The sequence below is a fragment of the Eutrema salsugineum genome, unplaced genomic scaffold, assembly GCF_000478725.1.
Source record: "Eutrema salsugineum unplaced genomic scaffold, Eutsalg1_0 scaffold_7, whole genome shotgun sequence".
Lineage (NCBI taxonomy): Eukaryota > Viridiplantae > Streptophyta > Magnoliopsida > Brassicales > Brassicaceae > Eutrema > Eutrema salsugineum.
The window spans coordinates 6,824,184-6,848,084 of record NW_006256486.1 but is presented as its reverse complement, the minus strand read 5'-3'; the positions used below and the strand labels follow the sequence as shown (position 1 = coordinate 6,848,084).

Here is a 23,901-nt window from a genome sequence, read left to right as displayed (position 1 = left end):
TCCTTTACAATAGTTTTGTTTAATAAAATTCAACATTTTACCCCCATTATTTTTTCTTTCTATATTTTAGTTTTTATGATTCCATATTATTAATAACAATTATCGTTTGAAATTAAGTTAAAATAAATAGGAGTTTAATAATTTTTGAAAATATTTTTTTCTGTTTTCTTTCTTCTTTTATATGTTTTTTTCTTTTAAAATTCAATTAATAAGGACTATAAACGAATAAAATTATTTGTTTCAATTATTAAAACAAATAAAATTACAATGAACTTAAAATGCAACAGAATACAATGAATAAGCACAAAAAAAAAACATACATAACTAAATTAGTATGACAGATTCAACTCACAAACTTAAAAAAAAAATATTAATCACGAAACATTCCAAATCTTGCCCATATGTGTTTGACTAGATCTGCTTGTAATTCGTGACGTACACTTGAATCACGTATCTCGGATCTAAGACGCACATGATTCACAAATGCAGGTAGCACCTCGGTCTAGAATGGTTACGGTGTACTAGATCCACTTGCCTCAGATTGATCATAATCGGTCTAGTGTTGAGTAAATGTATCTCGTTCATCCTCAACAATCATATTATGTAATATGATATATGATCTCATAATGATAGCCAAATCGGCTATGTCCCACATGTGAGCTGGTTCGCGAATGATTTTAAATCAAACCTGCAACATGTCCTTCCGACATCCCTTGAACTTGTGCAAAGAACTTGTCTAGTTCACTTTGAGGAAGCCTAATCGATTTGACAAAAGTAGGATAAGAAGGATAAATACTGTCTACTAGATAGAATGTCATATTATATGGAGTTGGTTTACAAAGAAGCTCACTTTTGGAGTTTTTCCCTGTTCAACATCATCAAACACTGGTGAACGATCTAAAACGTTTATATCGTTCAATGTGCCCGGACATCCAAAAAAGGCATGCCAAATCCATATATCATGAGATGCAAATGTTTCAAGGATAAAAATAGTGGTTCCCTTATCTCCTCGAGTAAATTATCCTTCTCACGCTGTAGGACAATTTTTCCATTCTCAGTGCATCCAGTCAATACTCCCAATCATCCCCGAGAACCCTCTCATTTCACTAACATGCAAAATTCTCTTCAGGTCTTCTTGAGTTGGGGCTCTAAGATACACTGCCTCATATAATTGTATGATATCCTTACAGAATCTCCGCAAGCACTCCAAAGCTTTAGTACCTCCAATTTTGATGTATTCATCCATCACGTCAGCCGCCACACTATATGCTAACATTCGCATGGTCATGGTACATTTTGCCAATGGAGATATACCTTCTTTCTTGGCTGCGTCAAATAATTATTAAAAGTACTAAACACTGCTTGATAGGTCCTCAACGATCCAAAGAAAAACATGTTCTCGCATCCAGAATCACCGATGAAACATTGCATTGTCATATGTAAGTTGATTGGCAAAGTAGTCGTCAATCAGCCTTTGATTTGCTGCTGCATGATCTCTCTTGAAATATTTTCTCTTGCTACGAGGTGGATAATATTCCTCTATTTTCTTTCGACGCTCCCTAAACCGGCTGATGATATATTTCTCTTCAATTTCATACTGCATTTTGTAAGCTTCAACATCAAAAGGATATTGTGGTGGATCCATTGAAAATTTTCAAGTAAAATGAATTTGTGGTGTTGGTTGATCGGCAATGGCGCCAAAAAACTTGATGCGGTGTCGTGTCGAGGGTGTCAAGTTTTACCCTAAATGAAATCAATAGCCACAAGTGCACAACTGATCGATTGTAGTACTTAGGGATCAAATCCACAGGGAAGGAGGATCTTTTCTGCAAAAGACTTCGAAAGAAATATGAAGTAAGGAAGTCTAGAACCAAACGATTCTTGTGAGGGTTTTGGTGGTGTGTTTAAAATGTAAAAACAAAATTTAGAAAGAAAACATGGGAATTAAAATGACCTAATAACTAAACTTAATGAAAACGGGTAAAAACGGGAAAAACAGCTAACCTAATGGCTCAAATAAAAATCGATTGAAAGAGTAAATAAACTAGACTAAAGCTTGAATGAAAATCGGTGTAAATCTATAAGAAAGAGGCGATGGGGTTCAAGGAAGTTTTCTCAGGGGTATGAACGATTCAAAATATTGCTAGAGAGTAAATTTGATAAGATCTTAGCTTAAAATTTTCGAACTGGAGTCACGGACGTATGAATACGCCACTGTCGTGATCATAGACAACTATCTCTGTCAACCCTGACCAGTAGGTTTCCACTCTGGCCTTGGAAAAGAAGAGATGCATTATGTTTAAGACTCGTCAGCATTCACAAATCGCCCATAGGTAGGTTTCCACTCCTATGTTTGTTTTGCTCTCCCAAACTAGATCTGACACCGGATGAACACTTTCATGTCACCAAGCATCTGGATCAGATTGTAGTTCATGACGCTACTCTCATGCAGTAAAAACGAATTCAGAAGAAAAATTTCTAAGATTCGGCTTAAAAGCTCATGGAATCCTCACCGAACATATATAACCCCATCGAAAATTCCTTAGACCCAACAATAAAACTACTCAGACATGATAAACGAAATCAAAAACATAGTATTAAAAAGTAGAATAGAAACCGAAATTGAAAAAGAAAGAACAAGGGTTCAAGAGACAGATCTCTCTCTCCCTAAAACCTAAAAACAAAGCTTAAAGTAAAATTTCTGTAAAGTATTTCGTCTATCTTCTTCTCTTTTAAAAAAACGACCTAAATGACATGTATTTATAGTCTCCAATACTCTCTGGTGTCTAGGGTTCCGGAATTGAGACTGGAAAAATGATACGAGCTTTAGAAATGGGCCTTCAAAGTCGGAGTTAGCTGGCCGCGGTCGGGATGTGCGTGACCGCGGGAAATGGGTGGCTGGCCGCGGTCGGGATGTGCGTGACTGCAGGGATTGGTCTGTTGGCCGCGGGTGGAAACGCTTGCCGGCTGGTTTACAGGACATCTTGCTCTTCGCGTATCTTTTGATTGAACCGTTGGATTGCCAAACTGTAAAGTGTGCTGGAAAGCTGATACTTCCATCTTTAAGATCTCCAAATTTGAGCTGGATCAGACGGTGAGAAGGCCTTTAATCGGGGGTGAACTTCTGACAGTTTAACTCTGAGCTGAAATCTGGTTTTCTATCCATTTTGTTAAGCTTTTCCAAAAGTTACCTGAAAAGAGTCTTGGAACTACAAATACTAGAAAAACGTAATAAAAGTACTTAAAAGCAATTAAAAACACAGAAAAAGTATTTCAAAACGATCCATAAAAGTGGTCAAAATACGGTGTTATCAACTCCCCCAGACTTAAACCTTTGTTTGTCCTCAATCAAAGCAAAAGCCTAAACTGGTTAAGTGAAAACAAAAATAGGGAATGCACAAATCTCAGAGATATGAACTCCTAAACTAGGACCAAAGATAGTGCATCAATCCACAACTTAGTCTAGAAAATTCTCATCTAGAAAATTCTCACCAATACACAAAAGATACTAGTCCACTTTTTCCGTCATGCAAAATTTAAACAATCTAAATATTGATTCCAGTCAACTAGCTCTCTACATTCATTAAGTTCAATAGTGAGTTCTCATTAAAGACATCATTCAGGGTAGACGGCGTTTGGCATTAAAGGGCTGTATAAGTGGTGGAGTTCAATGTTTTGGGTTACATGATGAATCTGGAGGATGCAAGATAATATGCAAAACCGCAAGAGAGATAAGGACCTGTTGATGACCGCAATTTTCAGTCACTTCTTCTTGCCAAATGTTGTTGCATAATCCTTCCTCCTTTGTTGTGAACAACTATTCCCCCAGACTTAGATTCTTTCTGGGAATCAGAAAATGATCTCTAAAACTCCATAAAATCGAACTCCAGTTTCCTTGGGACTTAAAATTCGACCTCTCTAGACTCTCTAAGGCTTTTATTTCATTTCTTTTCTTATTTTCGGATTTTTTTTTTTGATTTATTTTTTTTTAAAAGGAAATGCCTTTTAAATAGAGAGAGAGACTAGATGACGAGATTGTATCAAAATTTGAGATTTTTCTAAGGCAAACTGAGCTTCCACTTGAGTTGAATCTTTCCGGGAACTTTTCCGGTAAATCGCAGGTCTCTGTCCTTGGTGACTGAAAACTGCGTCGTTCCTCTTTCTCTCCAACGTTTTTGTACTTATCTGCATATAAGACAATAGAAGACAAGAGTGCATGTGGTTTGAAAGAGGATTGGTTAAGGTGGGGAACTAGCTAAAGATAAACTAGCCATTCAAGATCAATAGAGAGTGGTAAAATGATAAAGGAGTTCTGAATGTATGATTCGTTTCCCTGGTCTAATGCTTCAATGAGAAAGTTAAGTCCAAATTAAGTCCAAATAAAACAGAGCTAGTGTATCCCTTCATCTAAATCGAAATCATTCAAATTCCTCTGGGGTACTTCGTTTCAAATGTCAGCTACCGCCTAGTCTAGTCCTAAATCATGAATGAGCATGTCACTAGGAACATTGTAAAAGCACACAGTCAACTATCATTTATTCATGTTCACCATTCCATTTTAAAACGTATCATTGATAATGCAAGACTCATGAAAGAAAAGTGGTTAGAAAGGGATGAAATCCTCCCCCAAACTTAAATCACACTGTCCTCAGTGTGAAACAAGTCGAGATTGGATGAGAAAAATGCATAGATAATCGAATTGGTAAGGCCAAAGAGAACTTATCTGGATCCGGGATGCTGGTGGAGATGAACCGGATTCATTCGAAGAGGTTTGTGAAGGTGATAGGTGGTGATGAAGGTGGTGGAGGGTGATGAATGAGGTGGAGTGGGGATTGGTGAGGTGGAATGAGGTGAAGTGGGCGGTTTGGGGTCGGGTTTGATCTCAACGACCATTTGCCGCGGTCAGGAGCCACGCGACCGCGGCAAACCGGTGCTCGGCCGCGGTCAGGAAGAGGTGTTTCCCGCGGTCAGAAAAATCTGCGACCGCGGGGGTTTATGTCGCGGCCTGTTCCTGGTTCTCCTTGGTTCCTGCTGGGCCGAGCAGTCAGGGACCATCCTTCTTTTTGTTTTTTTTTTCGGGTTTTTATGATTTTTTGGCTTTTTTGTTTTATAAGAAACACCTGAAACTAAGAAAAAGAAAAAGATCAATAGAAAAAGAAAGAAAAATCCTAAAGAAAACAATACCTAAATGGGTTGCCTCCCATTAAGCGCTTCTGTTTTAAGTCGTTTAGCTCGACTTTTGGTGTTGGACGTGGCTTAGTCCAATGAAGAAGACCTTGTCCTGAGACAAGTCTTTTTCGACATCTCCTTGCTTTGCCTAGCAGGTTCTTCGTCGCTCCAAAGCTCTTCTTCAAACTCTTCTGTTGCATAACGTTTTCCTGCTTTGCTGTTGTATGGGACAGCTTCTGTGAAGACATCTTTGTCGATATTAGCAAACGAAATACTCCGGTTTGGCCAGTCCATTATAGCTCCGGAAGTTGCTAGAAAAGACCATCTGAGAATCACTGGATATGTTGCGTCTCTCGTCTCGACAATGTAGAAGTCGACATGCACTATGCAATCTCCTATTCTCAAAGAAATTTCATGAGCTATTCCTTGAGGTGTTGCATTGAAATCATCTGCTAGACTAATCTTTGCTCTCGTCATGCGCAGGTATTTAATACCAAGTCTCAAAGCAATTGCCTTGGACATCATGTTAAGACAAGCTCTAGAATCACAAAGCACGTTTTTAAACATTTCTCCTCTAATAGAACAAGAGATAAGAAACTGACCTACACCTTCGATTTTGTGAAGTGTTCAAACAGGTTTACCTCTTCTGGCATGATTGAACAAGTCTTCTATCTCAGGGATTGATTCCTTGCTCTCACAGAAGTAATGGCCTATCATGAAGTCCTTGCAAGCTCTGGCAAATGTGATTCCTTCAGGCAAATTTCGGACTGCATCATTGAATTCGTCGAGCTTTTCTTTGCTGATTTTGTTGGTGTAGTGGCTGCAGTCTTCAGGTCTTTGAAGGTGTATTGAATAGATTGCAGCATCAGGTGATGTTCTGGGAAAGTCAGGCGTCTGGCCCTCCCAAAATAGGTTCGGATATCCTCTTTTGTCTCCTTGCTGTACCTAAAGAAAACTTGCAAACAACCAAGATACCATATATCATCGAAACCTGTGTAAAAAGGGATCGATTTCACAAACTTGTTGAATTTAATGAGTTTTTCCCTGGAGATTGGTGCTCCTAATTCCACCATTTTGTCTGGATTGCCTCCTTCTATGAACAGACGATAGTCTTCATCTTCGAGGTACTGCCCTTCATATTCATCCTCATATGCTAAAACTATGTTGCAGGGAAATACCTCATTTTCTTCTTTAGAGGTTTTGGAGCTGATAGCGTACACCGTTTGCTCATGAAAAGGAGTTTTGACTGTCCCAGCAGATGTATCAAATGAACATTGACCTGTAAGAATAGAAAAGGGCTGAAACGTATCTGACCGACTATTTGCCGCGGGTGGAGGCTGCACGACCATGGGTGGGGAGTGGTTTGCCGCGGGTAGGAGGCTCACGACCGCGGCTGGAGGGTTGTTGGCCGCGGTCGCGTGAGTCGTGACCGCGGGAGAGGGACTTCGGGATGGTTCAGCTGTTTCATCTTCTCCTTTGCCATCTAAACTGGTTTTTGGGTCCTCCAACTCTGTCTCCTCTTCTTTTAGGTCAAGATCTTTGATGGGAAGCGTCGAGCTGTTCGTTTCACATCCTTTCATAAGCTTTTCGACCTTCTCTTCAACTTCATCTAGGGCACAAACTACTTTGTCCACGGTTGAGTCGATTTCTTCGGCTTTGTCTTGAACCTTGTGTACTCCATCCCAAATTTCTTCCACATAAGAGTAAGTTTGGTTGTTGTGGTCATTAATAGTTTCTTCTGCTTCATCGAGCTTGACCTCTAAGGTGTGGATGTTCCCACTGGCTTTGCGAATGCAAACTTCGTTTTCTCCAACTTGTCCTTTGACTGCTTCTATCCTCTCCTTGATAGTCTCAGCATCCTTGTTTGCTTGAGTCTCGATGGTTTTAACTTGAGCAGAAAGATCTTCAAGCTTTTTGTTAAAGTGAGTTGACATGTTGTCAATTTTCTCGTGAAGGGCAGCTCTTGATGTGGCTTGAGCGGCGACTCAATCGGTGACTGAGCTGGACGTTTTCGTCTTGGTAAGGCACACAACGAACATGATCTCTAGGGTTTGCCATTGGAGGTACGTATGGCTCGTTCTGGAACGTTCTGTAGTCTTTGGTTCGAATTTCTTTGTAGAGATCGTGCAAGTACTGCTTCTCTCTGCGTCTGGTGGCTTGAGGAGTGTTATAGAAACCTTCCTCATAGTGTGGATTTCGATTTATAGGATCCATATCTTCTGAAATGGAAACAAAATAACCGAAAAATGGAAATATGCAGAAAAAGGGGTTCTAGAGTCGATTTACCAACCTTTCTTAGGGTTTTGCGGAAAAGAAAACGCGTGCCTTTTCCGGCAATGGCGCCAAAAACTTGATGCGGTATCGTGTCGAGGGTGTCAAGTTTTACCCTAAATGAAATCAATAGCCGCAAATGCACAACTGATCAATTGTAGTACTTAGGGATCAAATCCACAGGGAATAAGGATCTTTCCTGCAAAAGCCTTCGAAAGAAATATGAAGTAAGGAAGTCTAGAACCAAACGATTCTTGTGAGGGTTTTGGTGGTGTGTTTAAAATGTAAAAACGAAATTTAAAAAGAAAACACGGGAATTAAAATGACCTAATAACTAAACTTAATGAAAACGGGTAAAAACGGGAAAAACGGCTAACCTAATTGCTCAAATAAAAATCGATTGAAAGAGTAAATAAACTAGACTAAAGCTTGAATGAAAATCAGTGTAAATCTATAAGAAAGAGGCGCTGGGGTTCAGGGAAGTTTTCTCAGGGGTATGAACGATTCAAAACATTGCTAGAGAGTAAATTTGATAAGATCTTAGCTTAAACTTTTCGAACTGGAGTCACGGACGTATGAATATGCCACTGTCGTGATCATAGACAACTATCTCTCTCAACCCTGATCAGTAGGTTTCCACTCTGGCCCTGGAAAAGAAGAGATGCATTATGTTTAAGACTCGTCAGCATTCACAAATCGCCCATAGGTAGGTTTCCACTCCAATATTTGTTTTGCTCTCCCAAACTAGATCTGACACCGGATGAACACTTTCGTGTCACCAAGCATCTGGATCAGATTGTAGTTCATGACGCTACTCTCATGCAGTAAAAACGAATTCAGAAGAAAAAGTTCTAAGATTCGGCTCAAAAGCTCATGGAATCCTCACCGAACATGTATAACCCTATCGAAAATCCTTTAGATCCAACAATAAAACTACTCAGACATGATAAACGAAATCAAAAACATAGTATTAAAAAGTAGAATAGAAACCGAAATTAAAAAAGAAAGAACAAGGGTTCAAGAGACAGATCTCTCTCTGTAAACTATTTCGTCTCTCTTCTTCTCTTTTAAAAAAAACAACCTAAATGACATGTATTTATAGTCTCCAATACTCTCTGGTGTCTAGGGTTCCGGAATTGAGGCTGGGAAAATGATACGGGCTTCAGAAATGGGCCTTCAAAGTCGGAGTTAGCTGGCCGCGGTCTGGATGTGCTTGACCGCGGGAAATGGGTGGCTGGCCACGGTCGGGATGTGCGTGACCGCGGGGATTCGTCTGTTGGCCGCGGGTGGAAACGCTTGCCGGCTGGTTTACGGGACATCTTTCTCTTCGCGTATCTTTTGATTGAACCATTGGATTGCCAAGATGTAAAGTGTGCTGGAAAGCTGATACTTCCATCTTTAAGATCTCCAAATTTGAGCTGGATCAGACAGTGAGAAGGCCTTCAATCGGGGGTGAACTTCTGACGGTTTGACTCTGAGCTGAAATCTGGTTTTCTATCCATTTTGTTAAGCTTTTCCCAAAATTACCTGAAAAGTGTCTTGGAACTACAAATACTAGAAAAACGTAATAAAAGTACTTAAAAGTAATTAAAAACATAGAAAAAGTATTTCAAAACGATCCATAAAGATGGTCAAAATACGGTGTTATCATTGGTACATCAATGGATGAATGACTCTCCATTTATAAGAAAAAGGAAACAATGGATTGAGTGGTTGGAGGATAAGATGATAAGATTATCCCATTATTAAAGCATAACATGACATAAACATAAAATGACAAGCAACCATTCTTTTAAGAAGAAAATGACAAACAAACATTATTTAAGGAGAAAGTGACAAACATAGGAGAAATAGACAAACAAACATTAATAAAGAAGAAAGTGACAAACATTATTACATCATGGAGTGACATGATACAGACAGCCACTTGTAACAACAATTACTTTCCAAATAATTTGTAGCTTAACTTCTGCAACAGCTATTTGCTCTGGTCATCGAGATGCTCCAATTTACTTAGCTTGGGCCACATCTTCATCTTCTTAGCCTGAGTATTTTCTCTCATTAATTGGTTTGTCTTCTTTTGCCTTTGGTTTGCCTCCTCTTGCAAGTAAGGCTATTTTGTTTAATCGCTCCAACTCTTGCGTCTTGCATTGTTTGAATTCATTCCATTCTTTGTTGACCGCTTCTAAGGCTGCACCTTTACCTTTCTTTTTAGCCCTTTTCTTAGCTGCATCTCTCCCTATTGGACAAGCGATAATACATACCGAGTTGGAGTCACTAGCATCACTCTTGTGGGCTTTTTTAGATCCACTGCTTCCAGAGCCAGTATTTCCTCCTACCTGACTATTATGACGTGGTTGATCACGGACAGCAAGTCATTCCTTCATTAAATTGAAACTTCCATTTCCAGCACTTGAATATAGTTCATGCACTTTTTCCAGTACATCATGTTCTGCCCACCCGCTTTGTTGCATACGTTTAGCGTTATTTAACCACCAACCCATTTGGCTAATATTTTGTTCACGTAGTTGTAATGATTTCTCCATGAGTTTCCATCACACGGAGGATCAAATGAGCAATGCTCATTACAGTACTCTGCAATTTTACCCCAATATGAATCACCTTTTTGGCTTCTGCCAACAACGCTGTTCGTTCCTTATTTGATCCACCCATCAATAGCACCAAATTTTCCTCACTGGTCCATTTGGGGCTTCTCCGGCGAGAAGGAGTAGCATCATCTGCATCTGGAGTGGCTTCATGAGCACCGCTCATACCACCATGAGTCATTTGTGTAGAAAATTTGGGAAATTTGGTTGGAGTAGAAGAATAAGGAGGTGCTTGAGATGAGTTTGGCATCATTGGTCTATAATATGGAGGATAGTTTGGAACAGCCGACGACATGTAAAAATTTGGTGGATAGCCATAGTTAGGTATATGTTAGGGTTGGTTAGAAGTTTGATTTTGAAAATGATAATTGTTGAAATTTAGGTAGTTAAAAAGGTAATTAGAAGAATTTTGGGTGTTAAAAGAGTTATTGTTGGGATTCATGTTACTAAAACGATGTTTAAAGCTAAAACAAAAGTTTATTGGAGGCTAATAGAGAAATGATAGTAAAACGATGTTTTTCTTTCTCTGTCCAAATCAAATAAAACTAGTGTCTAGTTATAGAGTATGAAAAATGATGAATTTTGGTATAAAATATATATATATATATATATATATATATATATTTATGAAATAATTGATGTTGAATAATTGAGATGAGAAAAAAATCAGAAATCAAAGCATCCAATTAATACTCTCCACATCTCATCGCTCGTATATCAAATTCAGACTGTTGAAGTTTTTCAACTCAGCTTTTGCAACATCACCTCCTTTTTTTGTTTACAACATCCTTTGCAGCACCAAAGAAATATCAACGGACCATTGTAAGTAGTCTTAAGTTTACGTACAGATTTTTAAAACCATATTATATACACCAAAAATAGCATAACATGTTAGGGTGCGAGCCTGTTAGGGTAACAAGGAAACATTGATGTTTTGCGGATGTTGTCCAGTCCACAGAAAAACTGGACCATTCGCTCCAGTCCCATTTCGAATCCACCATGTGGAGGTTCACCGTACCTATAAACATTATTTGTAGTCATGATCACTTAAAGAACAAGCTTGGAGATATAACCATTTAGTAACAAACCGAACTGGTCCAGTTTGTGTAATGTACCTGAATGAATCGATTTATGTAGACATGGATTCTGTCTCGACATCAATACCACATTCCTTTGCGTGTTTCTCCAAGAGCTCTGGGTCATGTATACGCTGACCTCTTGATATGATCTCCTCACCTAAGAACAAAACACACAAATTTTGTATCAAATGTGTTAGTTAACATAATACACATAATTGGTGTAAAAAGAAAAGATTTACCTCTCAAGAAGACATCAAATGAGCAGCTGTAACGAGGACCATTCTGAAAATTTACATTTTTCGTGATAATGTTAAAATATTATTGAAATACTTTTACATTACAATAACGCGAATCTATAAATAATTATTTATTACTCCAAATATGCAGAGTTAATCCTAAATATATACCTCTACATTACAACGAATATATTATCCTAATGTTTTTACGAAAACTGAAAAGACTATCGTTATATTTCTTAGAAATTGAATATTCTCCCAAAAATATGGTTATTTAACATATCATCTCAATAAATTATATCACATTTTTTTTTTCGTGGACAATTATACTACAATTCGTTACGCAGGCGTTTTGGGGATAACTATGAACATCGAAATCCATACATGAAAATAATAATTAAAAAATCTTATTTTCATACACTGCGTCCAAAGTCAAATTTTATTCAAATTACATACGATGTTTAACACAAAACACAAAACCTAAAAATAAAAATTGATATAAAATAATTCCAAAAACATTAGCACGGAACTCGTAACATCAGGGTCTAATGGCTGGATATCAACTCTCGAAACTGATAGACCTCGAAGCATGGCGAATTTAGAATAACTTGTGTGCAATCATACGACGTAGTTGCCAAGAAACACCCTGTATTATCGAACAAACGAAAATCAAATCATATTTATCGCATATACTTTATAACCATCTCATATCAAAAAAAATATATATACCTCGTCGAACAATTATCTTCGCAAAACGAATGATGCAAATAATGACATCTTGTTTACATCCACCCAACTCACGAAGAAAAGTTTCGGCATAATCACCTTTCAAAAAACATGATAAACGTCAGTTCCTAAAGTTTCCCATCAAACAAATATCAGTCTGAGTTAAACTTAAAAATTCGTTTTTTAAATTCTATTAACATAAAATAGATTACCTTTCGTTTTCGAGATCGAATCTTATTATAGGCTGTCTAGAGTATCCTAAGGATCCAATTCAATCGTGAGATTTTCCAACGTTGACAACCTTACCGATTAAATCTGTTTTAAAAAAAAATGAATATCAAATAATCAATATAGTAATTGCATGACAAATCGGTAATGAAAAATACACAGAATACTCACCCACACAGTAGTTAAAATCAATAGTCCCATTCATAATATCTTCGAAAACAACGAAAAAAAAATAACCATTGATATCTAAAGTATAAGAGCTTGCACATGTTGTATCACTGGTAAGTTGGATCATATAAGGATGTGTACTTGGCTTAAATTCACCAGTAAGAGGCAATAGATTAAAATTTATTAGAAGAACCCAATCTCCCTCGTTACATATCCTCGAATACTTATCATAAAATTCAATCGTAAATCTTCTGTCCCTGAGAAGTATGGAATCAAACATTCAGACATTTATCATTACAAAAACTAAAATATAATTATGAAATTGATGTGTTATACCTTCCAATCCCCCATTATAAAGTCTAACGTTCGGTCACATTCAGGAAATCTTTTAAATTTATGTAAGACTTTCAACTTAGTCTTCCATATATGCTTGGTAGGATTGAGTTCGGAAATTCCAAACAGATTTTGATCATATTTTTTATATACGGCGGTGATAGATAGTAAATAAGCCATTTAGGTTAAACGCAAACCCAGAGCCTCAAAACAATTACAACGATTACGTCCAAAGGTAGCTTAAATAAACATAGCAGAGACAATACTTAAACCAAACTTTTGTTTCTTATTTATACAATTTAAAATAAAAGGATATATCGAATATTTTACATTTTTGAGATACCTTAATGCTTATTTTACATTTTTAGGATAACATACGACCTTGATAGAAATTTTATCATGATCACAGAGATACCGTTTCCGATTTGTATTAGGGATCTATTATAATATATTATTATAATTATAACAATTTTCCAATTGGTATTAGGAATATATCGGAGGTGAGCAATTTGCATCGTTATATATAAAAACGATGTATTAGCATTACCGAGTTATATATGACGACTACTTTTTAGGTTTTATAGGCACTACATCATCTAAGACTGGGAAGGGACCTCCCTCGGTAGACCCTTTATTCTAGAGGATGGTAGAAGATCTAGATGGGTGTTGAACATTTCCTTGGGGGAGGAATTCATTTGATGCGAATCTAAAGGAAATTGAACATACATTGAGGCACTTCAATGGGGTCGTCGAAACGGATTCTTGGATATTTCCTGGCTTTGTTACTCCCTTGAAGTTGTTACTTTTTGAAGCAATACCTTGTCTGAAGGACACCCATCTCAATCCCATAATCTTCCATGAGCTACCGTAAGAATTTATTCCCCTTATCTTAATCAAATCAGAATGAAAATATCCAGATCTGAATAATATATCCATAAACAGAAATTAAATATTTATATTTTTGGTGTAAGAATAAATAGATAGAGAGACTATCATGTGGATAACGTATAGCGAATAAAAGAGAGAGCTAAGAAAATAAGGAAATTGATGTCCTATTCCACGAATAATGTATAAATATACAAATACTTGGGGAGCAAACTAAACTTGAAAAAATAAGAAAAATGAAAATATTATAAACTTACTATAATATGAGTATTATAATGAACAACCATACTAACTAATTCATAATTTTATTTTATTTTGATTTTGGGAATTTTAAAACGGGGTGGCGGTCTTTCCAACCACTTTATTTATGCAGTTGAACAACTTGTTAAATATGTTGTAAGTGAATTTTTTGATCTTAAATATTCGCTTACATCATACTTTAATTGAATTCTTGGATCAGAAATATTAGTAGGATAATATGTTTCACAAAATAACCAGAATTATATTTTTACATCTAGATTTACAAGTTAAACATCTTTCTATTTGAATTTAAATTCAAATTGTATTAATTATCGTGAAACTATAGAAACTATTCATAGGAGAATTTTGGAGTTACTGAATATTGGAGAACTGACAAGTGTCTTTAACAAAAATAAATTAATTTTCTATAAGTCCTCCATTTAAGATAAAAAAAATTAAAAAATTTGGTATGTGTTTAGACCATATGTTGAAATTTTCATAATTTCCTTTGTTACTCTATCGAGTCGACTTGGTCGTCACTCTTCTACCATAAGACAAGTGTGTGTTTATTTTTGTTTTCCATATAAAATTAATGCGTAATTGTTTTTGTGAAAATACTGCGTATGTTCGAGCACATCGGTGAACCTGATAACACTTTAGATTTGGTGTTGGTTGATAAAACGGTATTCCGGTGACTTTATATTTTTCGTGCATATCACGTCTCTGATATACATATTTTTGATTTTTAGGGTGATAAAATACATGGATCAATATCAAAAGGGTTTATAACAGTTTTACATCATAAGTGAAGCAAGGAGATTCAATTATTTTGTACCGTTTTGGTGTAGTCCCTGTCATCGGAGACTTGAAGCCGACGTTGCACAATTATAAAATAATATGGAATTCTCTAACTTATTTTTCAAAGATCACTTTCTATGATAACAACAACTACCTAAGTATCGTCGAATTTGGTAACATACACAACAATCTCCGAGACCCATTGTTTTTCATTGGTATGACTTTAATTAAATTAATAAATAATAACAAAAAATATATGCTATTTTATATCTATAAATTTCTCAATGACTAACTAATCTTTTTATTAGATATAATTAGACACGTCGCAGTGATTGGAACATTTAGTCACAAATCCTCCAAGAGCCAAAGAAAGTGGGGTAATGTTTACATGGAACTCCGTAACATATCGTAAGTTTTTAAAATATGTTTCTCAATTGCAATCAATGTAATTATCAATTTTTACTACATTATATGATTATTATATGCCCAACAGAGATGCTAGATTGCAAGTGTTATTACGGAACGACTATGCACTGGACCTGATGACTGCTTTATCACGGAAAGAACACAAAATTAACATTTGTGTTATATGTTTCGTGCAACTGTTCAAATTTGCACATGGTTGAGCAGCGATAACTGCATACGATTGTACCGAAATTTTACTAAACCCTAACCTATCCGAAGTCGAGAGAATGCGGATCACAATCACGGAATCAGACGATGGTGTTATATTAAGTTTTTGAATAGTTTCTTTTTTCGTATGTTTGGTTTTCTTTTTTATTTATGTTTTCCTCATTTGACTCAATAAACGATGGTACTATATCAAAATTCTCCTCATATTATTATTTTCGTATACATTACTTTCTTCAATTTCTAAAATATATGTTTATTATATATATGCATATTTATTTTCCTAGTAAAATATTATAATACTTTTAAATCAACAACGGTATCAATGGACTATGAACACAATTTTGCATTGAAAACAAAAAGTGACACTCTTTGTAAATCAAAAACAATACGCTAAAATGAGATGCTTTGCGAAACAGGTGAAGTTTATAGATATTGAATCATTTATTTATTACAATAAAAATAAAAAATAGCTATGTTGTTCAAGTACACAACCTATAAAAAACAAAATAAATATTTAATATCTCCTACGGATACTGATCTTCATATCCATCATCCAAAGGGGTAAAATCAACTGAAGTTTCAAGCCTGGAACAATATGACAATATTATAAAATCATAAAATAGATGTCAATAGAATACATATACAGGATATAACATCAAAGATGGAATTTACATACCTCATCTTTGCTATTGCCACTTCTAGAGTAGGAGGATCTTCGAGAATATCAGATATGAATCTTTCCGATTCAACTATCCACTCATCTAATTACATATACATATTCAGTATGCATGTGGAAACAATAAATTTGTTAAACTTCTGATTAATTTCCGTATTGAATAGCTATTAATAGTTAATATTTACGTACCTCTCCACCTATTGAAAGAGAAAAATCGCAATACAATAATATGCCTTGAAGACCTATCACGATTCGTCCAAAGTTCTTCAAATTTTATTGCCAAGTTATCCCAAGCAATACATTTCAAGGAATTCCCACTGTATATATTTACACCAACATAGAAGATAAATAACATATTTTAATATATCAAGAAACCCAAGTCTGACACAAGATATTCTGAGGATAAGTTGTACTTACCCGAGATCTTCGAGTACAAAACGAATAAGTGGACGTTCTGTGGGTGTATCCGATGTATCGGACATATGAACTCCTCTTTGAAGTTTCTGAACAAAAGTGACAACCCCGAGAAGATCAACTGCAAAATCAAACAACTAAGTTAGAAAAAAATTCATTTCTCAGTTAATGAGATAAACCAAGATAATAACATGCATGTAAGATACTTACCAAGATATCGTTCTGTTCTATGAATGGACAGAAAGAGTATATTTCTCTGGAAGACTTCGGATCGGTTTTCTCAGTGACTGTATCCTCATTGATACGTATATGACAGTTGTTTGATGATATACTTGGATGTGGTAATCTGTCGGTAACTGCAAAATTACCAAGAAAATACCACTCTCCTTCGAGCAACACATCCTCGAATTGTCAAGTATTTCAAATGGCATGGTACACAGGATGCGATTGTCCTACACAGTTTTAGTAAAAAAAGAATCAATAAATGATTACATTTCCAAAACATGAACAGGGATAATCTTTTAAAATCTCATAAACTTACAAATTCATCAGCGATGACTAACATCCGATTAGGACAACCAATGAGAGTAAAATCATAATAATTTTAACTACTTGGACACAAATACGTTGCCCGCTGTTTGTCTTCTGAAGTTCAGAAACTCTATTACATGGAGACATTCTTTGTTTTTATTTAGTTTGGAGATGAAAGATAATAAAAATGAACGTTTCTTTTTATAAGACGGAGACAATGAACGGTTATGTTTTAAAACGCGTGTTTAAAATACTTTAGAAATGATGGTTATGCTTTTAAAGGCGGGTTTATATACTTAAGCAACGATTCGTCAAAACTAACAAAATTAAATGACAATTTCTAACTAAAATTAACTATTTTTTATTAATAAAAAATACGATAAATATATATAAGATCCATTTTCACATAAAAATTTATTTTATTATTTTATGATAAGGTAAATTTCCCTTCGGAGTTACAATGGATCAAATGATGGTATATTCGTTGGAAATATTCCAAAAATAAATTTATATTGAACATTTAAGGAATAATGTCAAAATTTACTATTAAAATTCTGTAATATATATATGTATATAAGCTAGGGTTGATCCGTGAGACGAAAGAAAAGAAAAACATCAATTCATAAACAGTATAAATATAACATCATTCTAACTCGAAATCCATGTTTTACTTTTTCTTATGACAGTAAACTATAGGAGACTTTTTGATAAAAAAATACAACATTAAAATAAACCCTAGTAATTTTATTAATTATAACGAAAACATTTTAGTAATCGTAATATGCCATATAAAAATATAAAATTAAATAAAAAATAAAAATAAATAACTTAAAATCCTAATGCTTAACTTATGAAATTTATAAATTGGCTAGTCCCATCGCATGACATGCATCCTTGAAGGTAGGATACACGATACCAGCAACAATCTTAATATCCTCATAAGAACATAGGCCCTTTATAACAGCCAACAAAATCCTGAGATAATAAGCCTCGTCAGATCCATCCGAACAATCTGCTATAACACTGACTCCAGGGTCACCAATGACACGTCGTCTCCATAACTTTTGCTTACGATCCCAAACAAATTGACTTGGAATTTCTGAATACGTAAGCATCCTAGCTTCCGGGTATTCTTTGTTGCAGTTCATCCAAGCCGTGAATTTAGATGTTCGATTAGAACCAAGATTTTTGCCTTCATCAGTCATCACAATCTCAGATTCAGGAAGATGGAAAGGCAACACGTTTAGACGAACACTGCTACGTGTATTTGCACCTACGAAACATAATTAGATCTAAGTTACAAACCAATATAAATATGAAAGCAGAACTTAATAAACACAAAACGATGTATAGTATACGATATCAAGTTGGATGTATAGTATATATCGCACCTGATGAGTTCATTATAGAGGTATAAAGAAAAAGTACGCAGCAAAGAATAGAATAACCCACGATATGACACTACATCTATATATAACCGAGTATTCTAGGGTTTTATTATAATTTTGACATTTTTTTCTATTGGAAATTTGACATTTTTGTTTTATTTCATAAATATTTGACATTTTTTTTTTATTTCATAAATATACGCACACGTAAATACAACAGAATAAATTTTCTCTAGAATCTTCGAGAATCATTAAAACTGAATATATAATTCATTTGCTACATATACTGGATACTTATTCGTACAAATATTATGATCGTAATATATATATCACGATATTTATTTAACTATATCGTGATATATATACATTTTATTAATTTTGATAATTATAACAAAAAAAAACGGACAGAGTTTAGATTTATATGAATCGGGTCGCATTAAAATCAGTTTTCAGAGTCACAACAGTTTCCAGGACGTTACGTATATGTGTTCAAGGATAAACCTAAATCCCAAAACAACGCTTTAAAAGGTCTATTGACCCCAGTATCATATCTAAGAGAATAATAAACGAATTATCGACATAACATCAAACTTGATAAGCATAATAAAAAAAATGCGATAAAAAATGATTTACTGACAAGATGTGAATATGCGATACACGCGACGATTGTAAACATAAAATTGAATAGAAATAAATCATTTTTAGAAAATAAAGAACAACTCTTTCAAATTGAACTCTTTCAAAACAACTCTTTCAAATTGAACTCTTTCAAATTAAATAAAAATTAAGTAAGCATAAAATCTAAATCATTAATATTCTCAATAAAAAAGGTTCTACCAAAACTCGAAACATAAAATTTAAGATAATATAATAGCGAACTCATTATCACTAAACATCCTATGACATAGAATTCTTCTTCCTTCTAGATCCAGATGTTTTGACAGGAGTAGGAATGACGTCAGGATCCTCACGATCTCTTTTAGAACTCACAGGAGCTGTCTTCTCGAGAGTAACATTTGTATTTTGTTTAACAATGTCATTAGGAGCATCACTGTCACTTTTAGAAGATGCAGGTACAATCTTCTCGATAGAAACTTCTGCATTTACATCAACACTGACATGAGGATCATCACAATCACTTTTAGAACAGGCAGGCAGAGTTTTCTCAACATATGATCCTCTATCTTCATCGACGAAGGTTTCCAAAAACGGAGGCTTAAAAAAAAAATAGCATATCAAATAAATAATCCGTTATGCATAGTTATATATCCAAATATCCAGACAAAATAAGAATCGAAAGCATACCTCAGAATAGACCTGACTACAGAACGTCTGAATCATATAGTCATCAGATGTAAACTGGTCAACCGAAAACGAATTCTTAACCTTTTTGACATTATCTTCAGTTACAACAACCTTAAAAAGGAACTCTTTTCCTTCTAGATCACGCAGTGATTGAGGCAGTCCAGACGAATTATCCTACAAAATATATTAGAAATATTTTAATTGAGGTATATAATCATAACGCTTATCAAATAAAACGATAGGTGTACCCCAACAGACTCTTCGAAAACTTCCTCGGCAGTCTTCTTAAACAATTTTTGAGCAATTTTGTCGAACACGACAAAGACTGTCGTCCCTCCAAAACCATCGTCCACGTTCAACAACAGAAAGAAACTATAAAAGAATAATTAGACAATTAGTTTTATAAATATAAAAAAATATACGACGTAATGATTATAAAAGTATGTGGACGCCGAATTCAAAGAATAGAGATTGACTACCTAGCAACAACTTCAGACTCATAAACATTACTATTGCAATTAATGCATTTCCAAGACGGCGGCGAAGGAGCATGGTCTCTCTCGGGTATAGGATGAACCTTTTTTCACACTTCTTGCATGCTATGAAATACCACGAATTACTATTGGCAACAGAGCGTATAGTCGCCAATGTCACATACTTACCAACCTGCTTATTCGAAAAAGCAACGACAACCACCGATATACAAAATTTTTTTATAAACATAAATGATAGAGTATCGCATATTCACATACCGTATCGATCGAATGTATAGAACTTAACTTTCGCCTAATATTATTTACCAAAAATTCATTGTTTAATGAATCTTTAGAATCTACACCCGAATCATCTTCGTTAGGAATGAGAATATACTTATCTTGAGGCAACCTAAACGGAAAAAATACAGAAACTAATTATAGTAGAACGAACATATGTACAAATAAAACCGTACTGTAATTCCATTGAATAGATTCTTACTCAGATCGGAATTTCGCCACAAGAGGACACACTGGATCAAACAAAATCTATGTTGTATTAAAAGCATTTGAGACGCTCATCTCACCTAAAAAGTGTAAATAAATCGGTGTATCAGAAATACATATAATCTATGATAAAACTGTTCATAATCGTCACTAAAATTGAATCAGTATAAATCATTAAGTAATATACCTCGATAGTTTTTGATACACGCAAGCCTTATAATAACCACAACGACGGATGCGCAATTACGTTTAACATAATCAGCAACTTCTTTTGCGTTATCAGCCCAAAGAGTACATGGTAATTGTAGATCGCTGTTATAATTAATACATGATCATGAGTTAAATCATATAACTAAAAAATAACACAAAATAAAATAAATTATTAAATTAGAACTAAGTATGTTACCTCTCATCCCTAAGATAAATCTTAAGTCTAGAACGCCTTTTTCCTTGAGCCATAACGTCCTCAACATGACCAACTCTTACGATTTGTCCGACCACGTCTTAGAGTTTGTAATAAAATAACACGAAACGAAAGAACCAAAACAATTACCGTGTCATAAAAAATATTAAAAAGAAAATATGCGTCTCAGTTTAGATATGTTACCGATCAAATAGCCATTGTCCAAATCAGTTGATAAAATATCTGGAAAACTTTTCATATATTTTTCAGAAACCTCTTGAGGAAAATCCAAGCATACAGAGACAGTCGTAGTTGCATAGAAAACTATCTTAAAAGGTGTTCGTGTAGTTCGATACTGAGAATTATACTCAACAACCTTAAAAGTATTGATAAGCACCGATCTCCCCTCGACCAAATCTTTACGAAAAGATTTAGCGAAAAACCTTTCAACAGTTGCTTGTATCCTATCACCCTAAGTTCCAAAGGACAATAAAAAAAAATTAACCAACAAATAATTGGCTAACCGAGATATTCATAAATTATAGGACTAACCTCTTGATCAACCAAGACCATCTCAAGTGAACACCGCCCTCTACCTTTGAATCCATCCCAAATCTTGAGGATATTAACTTTGATAACAAAGTTATCAGAGCCAGGACGTAAATCCCTAACGAAAACATTAGATGCTGATTTTCTTTTAAAAATTGACATAGTTTAGACCAGACGATATTTTAACAAAGAGAAAAAATTGGGAGAGACCAAGACGAAGAATGGGTATCTATATATATAGTAGGAGACATGATATATATATATATATATATATATTTTACTGCTTTTTAGAATATACATATATCGCAACAAAAGGTAAAGACGATCAAATCTTCTATTTTTTTTATTATAAAATATTAAAAACGATAAAATCTTCTAATTCTTTGTATAAAACAAAAAAATAATACTCAGATAATATCGATTTAGATATACTTTAACGGAAAATTAACATAATGAAGTTAAATTCAATTTAAAAAATGGCAAACATTACAGTAATTGTATATACAAAGTAGAAAATATATTTAATAGATAAGTAATTAGCAATTTAGACAAACAATTTAAGGAATTATTCCTAAACGATGTGTTTAAGTTACCAAAAACGATAATACATATCAATAATTAAGTGTAATAATAAATTAGATAAAATGGGATCAATCAAAATATCTTTACAGTTTATCATTTGTATAATTTATCCTCCGTATATAACATTTATAATTCTTAAAAAATACTCCCTCCGTTTCATAATAAGTGTCGTTTTAGATTTCATTTTTTGTTTCAAAAAGAGTGTCATTCTGCATTTTCAATGTAACTTTTTATTCTTATTTCCTGTTTTACCCCTCATTTAAAGATAATAATCTTTGTAATTAAATGTTATAAAAGTATATTAATTAGGGGTATATTTGTATATTCTATTAATTTCTTAATCTGTGTCAAATGTGTCAGAATGACACTTATTATGAAACGGAGGGAGTATATTGCATGAAAGAATAATTATTTAGTCTAAATATAAAATGAACAATTTTTATAATATATTGTAAAAATCAAGTACACACGCAGAGATATATAAGATAATTCATATGAGAAGAAAATGAAAATAACAAACTAAAAAACTGCAATGTAGTTTTACACGATATAAAAAAATGCATAGGATGTTATTCCAAGATTTATGTATTCGTGGAATAGAAATCAATATTGATCGGTTGACACCAATGCCTCCCGGAGACGTACTACTTCAGGAATAGCTGGTGGCAACATTATCCGTGTGTAATTAGCACTACAAGAAAACAATCGTTTTCCAACGGCCCATTACGACGGTTTTTAAATTGTGGCAACATTACAACGCGTTTACGACGATCTTACGTCGAATTTTAAAACCTTTCGTAAAACCGTCGTATAACAAAATCGTCGTAAACTCGACGTACAATTTACGACGAATTACGACGATTATACATCGATAACGAGAGATTTGCTAGTAAATGTAAAATCATCGTAAATTCGATGCAAAATTACGACGAATATACGACGACTTCATTTCGATGTACATATTACGACGATTTTACGTCGAAAAAGAAGTTAGGTGAAAAACATTTAAAACATGTTTACCTAACAATTGTAGATGAAAAATTTAATCGCAAAATCGTCGTAAACTCGTCGTAATATTATTGTTGAATGTAAAACCGTCGTAAAAAGTCGTCGTAAAAGCGTTGTAAAGCCCGAAATTTTCCTATAAATAGATCTTCATTCCTTCATTCAATCACAACACATCATCATTCAAACATAAGAGCATCTTCAGCTTGGAGACCCATTGTAGGTCTCTTAAATTTTAGTATAGTGTTGTAAATCCTTATATATTGGGTTGTCCATTGCTGGAAACCTGAATTAAGAGTTATATTACTTTGAAAAAAAGAAGTAATAATACTATAAGGTTAATTTACTCCATTCACGTGGCTAGACGTGACACAAGAGACTACCTCCTTTATTGTCTAATCAATAAAAAGAGATAGTATTGTGAGTTTATTTTCAAGATGTCTATATACGAGCTAAGAAGTTGGATGTATATGCGTAAAGCTTCAGATGGGGCGTTGACAGAAGAGTTCAAGAACGGGTTAGAAATATTTATGTATCAGGCTACAAATATGGAGAGAACGAAAGATAGTGGGAAGATGTTTTTTCCTTGTTTGAAATGCAAGAATACGAGGTATACACTAACCAAAACCGTGTGGACGCATTTATTAAATAGAGGGTTTATGCCGCAATATTTTGTTTGGTATCTACATGGAGAAG

The 23,901-nt window shown here is 34.5% G+C and overlaps 2 protein-coding genes across 2 annotated transcripts; both read right to left on the bottom strand.

Annotated features, from left to right (window-relative positions):
- Positions 1-370: 370 nt before the first annotated feature.
- LOC112083015 lies at positions 371-1,645 on the bottom strand. The gene is made up of 2 exons (XM_024150735.1): positions 1,490-1,645; positions 371-454 (listed from the first exon to the last, which is right to left on the bottom strand). The coding sequence occupies exons 1-2, from the start codon at positions 1,643-1,645 to the stop codon at positions 371-373; spliced, it is 240 nt and encodes a 79-aa protein (XP_024006503.1).
- A 17,633-nt stretch (positions 1,646-19,278) lies between these two features.
- On the bottom strand, positions 19,279-21,780 carry LOC112083014. The gene is made up of 10 exons (XM_024150733.1): positions 21,622-21,780; positions 21,274-21,541; positions 21,073-21,169; positions 20,854-20,978; positions 20,662-20,692; positions 20,487-20,571; positions 20,264-20,352; positions 19,935-20,058; positions 19,687-19,860; positions 19,279-19,596 (listed from the first exon to the last, which is right to left on the bottom strand). The coding sequence occupies exons 1-10, from the start codon at positions 21,778-21,780 to the stop codon at positions 19,279-19,281; spliced, it is 1,470 nt and encodes a 489-aa protein (XP_024006501.1).
- Positions 21,781-23,901: the final 2,121 nt, after the last annotated feature.